The sequence below is a fragment of the Myiozetetes cayanensis genome, unplaced genomic scaffold (genome assembly GCF_022539395.1).
Source record: "Myiozetetes cayanensis isolate MyiCay16 unplaced genomic scaffold, myiCay2020 scf15, whole genome shotgun sequence".
NCBI lineage: Eukaryota > Metazoa > Chordata > Aves > Passeriformes > Tyrannidae > Myiozetetes > Myiozetetes cayanensis.
The window spans coordinates 272,914-281,807 of NW_026087159.1; the positions used below are offsets into that span (position 1 = coordinate 272,914).

General features: G+C 45.0%; 1 protein-coding gene across 1 annotated transcript; it reads left to right on the forward strand.

Annotated features, from left to right (window-relative positions):
* The first annotated feature begins 4,553 nt into the window (after window positions 1-4,553).
* On the forward strand, window positions 4,554-7,071 carry LOC126637420 (TLR adapter interacting with SLC15A4 on the lysosome-like). Its single transcript, XM_050310660.1, has 2 exons — window positions 4,554-4,647; window positions 5,940-7,071. Exon 2 carries the CDS (start codon window positions 5,993-5,995, stop codon window positions 6,920-6,922), a length of 930 nt encoding a protein of 309 aa, XP_050166617.1. The 5' UTR covers window positions 4,554-4,647; window positions 5,940-5,992; the 3' UTR covers window positions 6,923-7,071.
* The last annotated feature ends 1,823 nt before the right edge of the window (window positions 7,072-8,894 follow it).

The following is an 8,894-nucleotide window of genomic DNA, read 5'->3' on the forward strand; positions in this document are numbered from 1 at the left end:
CCATCGGCTTGTTTGCATGTTTTGTTCACGGTTGGAAGTTTTAGGTTGGAAGAAGAGGAGTTTTCAGATGAAAATCGTGCCTTTTAAAAGCTCAGAATTCATACAAGGTGAACATCATTAATCCTCTGCTGCTGTGGGTGAATCTGCTGGCTTGGATCTCTCATCTGTTGCATCTAATGGGGTTTAATGACTAAATGGGATTTAATTTCAGATACACCTCCCCAAAATTGTCTGTAAGGTTTGAGGTTTTTCCATTATTAACTCATTTCCCAAGGCAGGCACAAGTTGGAAGCAGCCGAGGCAGCAGCTGCATCCCAAGCCCAGAGAGCTCTCCCAACCCTCTCCCTGCTCTTTTACAAACTGTAATTAATTAGCTTTATGCTGCCCACAGCAGGGAACTGTGGTATTTAATATTTGTGTTGCCACAGAGCAGTGCAGGAAAAATTTAAAACTCTTATTTTTACCTTCCCTGCTTGCCTGGTACATCAGCAGGTTCCTCCTTGGCTGGACGTGCCCAAGTTTTGCGCCACCTGGAAGATCTGCAGAGCTCCAGGAATCCCATTCTCAGCTCTAAACTGCCCCGGGATTTGCCCAAATCCCAGACTTCAGTTCTCATCCTCTGGAGGAAACCAATAACCTGATTTTTTTAAGGAGATTTGTGATTTTTACAGGATCAGATTCTTTGTGTGTGAACAACAACAGCCCAGCCAGGAGCTCTCAGTCACACTGAGGTGCCTTTTCAAGGTGATTATTGCCTGTCTCTCACACTTGCCTTTCTTTAGTGTCTTAAAAATGGTCCATAAGATGGGAAAAGGGCTTTGGATGCCATTTCTAAAACGCAATGAATCCCATTTCCTTCCCCTGTGTATCCACTTCTCTTGTACAACTCAGAAAAAAAATCACTGGTTTTCTTCTTTGTTTATAAGAAGTCTTAAAACCCCAACTGTTGCTCATTAATTTAAAGCTCAATACAAATAGTTTTCCAAAATCTGTTTGGAAACCCCGCTCCACGTGTGCATACAATGTGGCCTTCACTCGCTGTTCGGGTTCCAACGGTGTGTGCTGTAATAATAAACTTTTCTACCAATTCCTGTGGGATTTTACTCATTTCTCATTTCATATCCTCGGTCTCCATGCCATGGAAAGTTCTGGGATGCCCCATTATATCCCTCAGCTCGTGTTGCACCTATTTCATGGAAGGGTTTGGGTTCCACCTGCTCTGTACCTACACATAATAATCCACTCCACAAATAAATCACATATTATTTGTGGTTTTTTTCCTGCAGAAATACTCTGTGATTTATCCATATTACGTGATCTTGCTAGAATGTTTCAGATTGAAAAGTTCACTAGGAAAACTTTGAAGTTTATCATTAGAAATGTGGACTGAATGGGTAAACTTTTGGAAATGCAGAAGGATTGTGAAAGTCAAAGTGATGAAGTGTAAATTGCTGTGTTACTACACAAGGTGAGCACAGTGTTGCTGTGAGTACTGAGTATCCAAAATACAGGTATTTAGTACAAAAAACATTTATTTAGGGTGTTGTATTCATGACATATCAAAATTGCTCATGTATATACTGTACTAGTAATATACAGTAATTCCTTATATATGTTAATTATATACAATATACAAACCATACAGCAATATATAGTGATTCCCTATATATGTTAATTATATAAAATACATATACATACACAATATAGCAATATATAATATTTCCTTATAGTAATTCCTTCTCTCACAAACTGGCTTATTGAAGATATCATCAGGAACCTGGCGATTTCCTCATTTTAAGTCGCTTGGTGTTTCAAAATCCCTAAATAAGAGGAAACGGGCACATTCATTAATGCAACGTGAGCAGCACTAGAACGCCCAGCTCCTTTCAGAGCCCTTTATTTTGTGTTTATACAACCCGAGGTTATCAGATACAGGCGTTATAACCGGGATCATCCACGGAACCCCGAGCTCCAGGCCCGGCCCGGTCCCGCCGGGAAAGGCCTCAATGGCGCCCGCGGCCCCTCAGCGCCGCCGCCGCGCGCCGTTGCTGGCGGTAACCGGCAGCCACTCAGCGGCCGGGACGGACCTGCCCCGCCTTCCCATTGGGCGAGACCACTGTCCGTCAGCGCGAGTCCCCGCCCCTCACGTACTTAAGCCTCGGGGGCTGCGGCAGCGCAGAGCGGTGATGGCGGGCGGGCGGTGCTGTGTGAGGGGGAGAGGCTCCGGCCCTTCCCGAGCTCTCCATCGCACCGGCCCGTGCCTTCCCTCTGCTCGCTGCTGTGTGGGGAAAACCGGCGTTTTTCTGTTAATAAAGCCTTGCCCTGTGTTAGCAGCGCTCGCCTGGGGGTGGGCAGGGGCTGCTCCGCGACGGGGTTTGAGGGCTCGGCTGGGCTGCTCAGGGAGGCGCTGGCAGCTTAAATCCAAACTAAAGGACTTGCGGCAGCTGTGCTTGGGAAACAAACAAACAAACAACAACGAAACAATTAAAAGAGTGTCTGTTTCATGTTTTATGCATGTAAAATACACAGGCTGTACTGAAAAAGAGGACGTTGCTTATGTGCAGCCATAGTTGTGTAATACAGGTGTGTGGGGTAACGTACAATGCTGAGTATTTATCTTGTGCATATATATATATATACACCTTTTTCATATATTCCATAGGTGTCGAATGCTATAGTAATTTTTTTACCTGTGTATTCAGATATCCTTGCCTTGTTTCTCCCGACTGTGCTCAGCTTCTGAAGTAACTTAGTTCTGATTTTATTTTCTGGCAGTAAAAGGGCATTTCCTTTTGATGGAATTGATAGAAATGCATTGATTTCCTTGGATATTGGTGCATTTAACACCTGGATCCCAGAATAGTTTGAGTTGGAAGGGACCTTAAAGCCCATGGCAGGGACACCTTCGCTAGACCAGGTTGCTGACTGCAACTGAAATGGGAGGTGATTTGGTTTTAATCACACAAGATTAATTATCTGACTTGATTTCTTTGTTACTTTCGAGTTTTGTTGAAACAGCTGCACAAAAATTCCAGCTGCAGCTGGCACTCATTACAAGCTCAGCGAGGTTTTAAACTGCTTGGAATTTGAACCACCCTGGTTCCTGCCCCCCAAGACTCTGAGCAGTGGCTCTGCTGAAGTCCCAGCCATGCCTTCTGCACAGAAATGAGTAATGTAAAATGATTAAATACGAAGTCATTTTAAACAGCCTTTAAGTGGAAAATGGCTATTATGTAAATTCGGTAGGAATAAAAATAGCTGTAATTCTGCCTCCACAAAAAGTGGGGTCTTTTTTGAAATACGGGTGAGAAGGAAGGAAGAAGAGTAATTTTGGAGACTCCCTTGGACCTAAATGGCCGGAGTTACTTCAGACCTTACATTAATTAATTTCTAAGGCACAACATGGCTTCCCACTGCCAGAGGGCAGGGTTAGATGGAATATTGGGAAGGAATTCCTGGCTGTGAGGGTGGGGAGGCCCTGGCACAGGTTGCCCAGAGAAGCTGTGGCTGCCCCATCCCTGGAAGTGTCCAAGGCCAGGTTGGACAGGGACTTGGAGCAACCTGGGCTTGTGGAAGGTGTCCCTGCCCATGGCAGGGGGTGGCACTGGATGAGCTTTAAGGTCCTTCCAACCCAAACCATCCTGTATGAACATCATTTTACTACCAAAACATGTTGAGTGATGGGTTGCCATCAATGTGCTGCTGTGAGGTTATCTTTACACTCCAGTTTTATTTAATATTTGTGTCTTGCCCTGGCCATTAAACAGTGTCTTTTTAAGATCTTTTGTCTGTTACTTGGATGAGATTCAGCTTCTGATTTATTGTTGGTTTTGTTGTCTTCTGAGAAAAAGGAAATTTAGAAGAGGCATCAAAGAAAACTGTGCAGTCTGTGTATGGACTGGATCTTGTGCTGAGCAGTGGGATGGGTCAGGGATTGAGCTTGGCTTCAGCTTGAAAAGGACACCCTAAAACCACCCTGGAGGAACCTCAGAGGTGCCATTGAGCCAGAGACAGCTTTTGGGCCCAGAAAAAGTGGGTTTGTTCAAAGAGCAACATGATTGTCCCCAGCTGTCCCATGGCTGTTGCTTTCACAGATTCTCATATTTGTGTGTTATAAACATGGGGTATTTCATCAAAATCTTGATGGCATGAAGTTGTCAAATTCTTTCCCATCAGCAGGACGTCACAGGAATCTAAATTTAGCCGTGTCTCCGAAGGGGAAGTGGTGTGAATAGCACAGTAAATCAGCTGGGTAGTGGAGCAACTCTCAGCTCCTGTCAGTGGACGTGTTTGGTGGAATTTGGTTCCCATTTCGACCAGCACAGGCCCCTCTGATCCCTCCCTGTGCCCTATTATGGCAGTCCCAGCTCGCTGGCATCGCACCGTGGTCGGAAATATCTCAGCCCGGTTTCCAACATCCTCCTTGGGGCTGGGCCTCCCTTTGCGTTCAAACCCCGCGCCCTTTCCCGCTGGGATCGCTTCTGTTTTTACGAGGAACAAAGAATGGGGAAGCGCATCATGTGTGTGTCAGGCTCTTTGCTCAGAGCCAGCAGGGAAGGAGGAGTGTGTGACAGTCTGCCCTGCCCCAGCAGCTGGAGTGGGACAGCTCTGGGCTTGGGGAAATCACCTCGGACCCCACCGGGCTTGGTAAGTTGGGCTTTCTGTGCCTTGTTTTTTCCCTTATGCTTCGTCCCAGAACGCAGGAGCCACTTATTTAATTTGAAACAGAGCAGTTTTGTTAAGATTACCCTATTTTAGCTCTGTGTGAGCGTTTTCAGAGCAATAAACCAAAATTTGTTAGCAGGGAAGGAGCTGGGTACCTCGAGCTCTTACAGACCAGGGTAAGGACCTGGTTACACATCCTACAAGGAATGCAGCATTCCAAATTCAGCAAGATTTAAATTGCCAAATATTCTGCTCTCTTTGGAAAGTGGTTTCCTAAGTGCCTGAAGTGCTTAAGATTATGTTGTCCAGCTTTTTGCACATGTAAATGATTCTGTAGATAACCAGCTATGCTGATGTAGCCAAGTGTGCTGTCTTTGCTGGTCTTCTTTGGCCTCAGAAATTCCAGGGTTCCCTTCAGCACTGGACTTGTGCCAGTCAAGCTAAAACAACCCCCCAAAAGACAAAAACACCATTTCAAACCATGAGCACGCTATGGGGGTGTGAATGCACTTGAATTATGCAGTGATTCAAAAGATATACTGAAGGACAGAATGATTTTCTTTCCCTTCCCTCCACAAGGGAGTGGTGATGATCCCCTTGGTGAGTTCAGGTCTGACTTTAAAGGTGAAGGTTCCCATTGATTTTAACAATAGGTGAACTGAAAAGGAATGATAAGGAATCATTAAATGTAGGTTATTTTGAGACACTTTTCACTCCTTATCACTTCACTAGCGGAGAAGACAAATTAACTATGTCTTTTAAATTCATCACTAGGAGGGACTCTAAACACCTCTGTCCGTGTGAGCTGCATTTTGGGTGCAGTTTTATTATACTTGCAGACCTCTCGGCATCTTTTGAAGCTCCTTGGTACTTCAGGAGGTACCTCCAGGTACTACAGGAGGGCTCAATTCAAAAACAACCTCCAAATTTGAATTTGCTCTTTATTTCCTTCCTGTGTCACTTCTTCAGCTCTTAGAAATCATTATCTTTCAATGGAAAACATTGATTTGCAACTGCTGATGGTGACACAGACAAGTGAAATGAATCTGCTGATTTTTACAGACCTGGGAAGAGAATGGATGTTACAGATGAAAAGCTGTTTAATGCCCTCCCTTTTATCTTCAGAATGATTTTTGTGGGCATGGTAAAGAAGTTTAGAAGAGGGAAAGCTTGTAGTTTGATGTTTGTTAAAAATAAATACTCTCGAGAAAAAAGTATTATTGTTATTGTTGTAATTGTTATTATTATTATTATTATATCTGCCTGTCTTTCAGTCCCAGGGCTCCATGGAACTCTGGTGATCAGGCTGTTACTCCCACTTGTCCTCATGTTGGCAGAAGGCACCTTAATGAGGCTCATCTATAAAGAAAGCTGTCATCAAGATAAGCCTCAGAAATCCCCTGCATCCCAAAAGGCTAAAGAGGGAATCTGGAGACAGAAACTTGTAGACATCCCAAAAATCTTTGCTGATGGATGTGAGAAGCAGGATGAGGTCTCTGCTCGAAGCAGCAAAACAGAGCCCAGGAGTGGCCCTGGCTGGGGATGCAGAGAAAAGGAACCTGCAAAAGATCAGGAAATGCAGCTCAAAGGACCTGTATCCCCAGCTTTACACATCCCCAGGAGAGGCCACAGCCTGGGCCAGCTGGATTTGTACAGATCCTGGCCACGCAACAGCATTTACCAGAACTATCCCGACCTGCAGATCGGGGGGGACCGCGTGGGGGAACACACGTGTGACTCGGGCTGTGTCTTGGACCACGTGTGTGATGAACTCCCTGATGGCCCTGTCCTGCTGTCCATAGATATTCCCCTGGGCCAGTCCCCTCCCTGTGAGCACCCCGAAAAGCCCACTGTGACATCCCTGGCTGGGGACGAAGCTGGAGATGAAGCTGCAGAGAGGAGCATCGTGCTCTCTGAGGAGCCTCTTTCCAACTCCATGCTCAACAAGTACATGGAAGCCAAGGTGGCAGAGCTCTACAAGCAGTTTTTTGAAGAAAGCCTGGCCAGGTGTGGCTCTGTAACCAACCTCCAGACATGCAGCTGGCTGAGGAACAGCCTGGAGCAGATAAGCTTCCAGATCTCCCAGGAGCAGAACATAGAAACCTCCAAGGCCAGGGGAGCCCTCCTGCACTCGCTGGCTTTGTTGAGCTGGCGAAACGCTCCCAACAGGAACAGCTCAGAGTTCAGCACCCCAAGCCTGCAAATCTCCAACCCAGTGGGGGTGAAACGGGGCTGCAGGGTGCAGTTCACATCCTGACTGAGCTGGGCTGAAAGCTTGGATGGGGTTAGGGTATTAATATTTCACTCCAGGGATGAGTTTGGGAGGTGGGAACATTTACACACTACACTCTTTCAAATCGGTGGTTTAAGGCTTAAAGCATAGGGGAAGTAAAAGTCACTGGTTTCTGGTTTTTAATACAGAATTTGAAATTAATTTCTCTCTAAAATACTAGTTAATAATGTTTTTATAGTGTCTATAGAATCATACATTTGTTAAGGTTGGAAACAACCACTAAGATCAAGTCCAACCATCAACCCAGCAGCACCACCAACCATGGTCACCATGTCCTCAAGTGCCACATCAACATAGAAAAGTGATTAATTTTTGGCAAAATAAGAGAGCAAAAATGACTGCAGCATTCCTGAAAAAGTAGTGCAAGATTCCTGCATCTCTGGAAATCTAAATACAAGTTTTGATATGGAAATCTTATTACTTTCAAACTCATTTTCTTCCCTTTCTCTGACTCTCAGTAAATACAGAAATGAATCACTGTGTCCCATTGTAAAATGAGAAAGTTTTTTTCTAGTAAAGAAAGTTTTTATTGTGGTTTTCTTTTTTTTTTCCTCTGTGGTTTTGTTTGTTTGTTTTAATCCAGCATCTTTATTTGTTGGGCATTTCTTAAAGTCATCTCTGAGCTGAAAGAAAATACCAATAGGCTTGAAAGAACATTGAGAAGATCTGAATTCACAAGAGATTCACTCTGAAACTCCTAATTAAAATAATTTAACTTATTAAATAGTGGCATTTACTGTAATAGAAGCTGTGTGATGGGGCTTAGAGTTAAAACTGGGCCTGTTTTGGCCTGTGCGGAGTTGAAAATTTGCAGAATAAAGCAATATGGACCTTTAGTAATTGATTTCCCTCAGCTGCCTTCTCAGATGTGATTCCTGCTCTTGGTCTCATCTTGAACACCCAACTTTCAGTATTTCATGATATTTTTCAAACAGCCTTCACCCTGAGGCAGACTTTGCCATGATATCCTTGTGGTAGGATGGGGATTTTCAGATGGAGGACAGAAAAGAGGGATGGCTGGAGTTTGGGTGGCAGGATTGAGAAGAAGCTGCTCCTGAGGGAAAAGGGATCTGGGTGGCCAAAGTAAGAACTTCTCTCTCGTGAGTAAAATGACAGGCAAAGACAATTCCCACTCAGCAAATAATTCCATAAAATCAGACTTGTACACATCCAAGACCTAACTGATCATTGCCTGCTCAGCAATTCCCATTTGATGCTAAATCTAATACTAAATCCAGTCCTTGTTTTCCAAGAGGGTGACAGGGAAAAAAGGATGACTTGCTTCACTATGGCTTGCCCTAATTCCACACGTGCCTCATGCCCTTCTCAGCATTCCAAATCAAGTCAGGAGTCCTTAGGAAGAGGCCAGATGACTTCATTAAACTCCAGAGGAATCCAGGGCGGGCAGAACTCCTCAGTTTTCCTTGGGAGAGCAAATAAATTAACTCAGGGTGAGGGGGAAAACCCAAGGGCACCAGTAACCCAAGGGTGTGCAGTTAACTGGGGAAAAAAGTGCTCCCTGGCATTTGAGCTGCCTTTGCTTCCCCCTGGGATCTATTTATAGTTCCAACCAAAGTCTGGAAAGAAGTTAATTGCACAAGGTTCTTCCTCAGGAAATGAGAAAGTCAGAGGTTAAACCTGAGGCCCATCCAGACTGGGGTGGTTTTCTGTCCTTCCCAGCGCTGAGAAATGCGTTGGAGAAGCCCCACTTTGCTCTTCTGGTTCCCTCAGAGCCAGCCCTTGGTATTAAAGTCAGCAGATCATCAACAGCTATTTCAGTGGGAGAATCCCCTGATGGATCTGCTGCTCCATCGCCGTGGCAGGAACGGGGCAGCAGAGAAGGATATGGACACCAAAAAGGAGTGTTTGGCACAAGCTGAGGTTACTGGGAAGCTCCACCCATCCCATCCCTTCTCAGGGCTGGGTTCAGAGCCCA

Bases quoted from the DNA above. Each gene is read 5' to 3' on its own strand.
- LOC126637420 (XM_050310660.1), top strand. From the start codon at position 5,993: ATGTTGGCAGAAGGCACCTTAATGAGGCTCATCTATAAAGAAAGCTGT.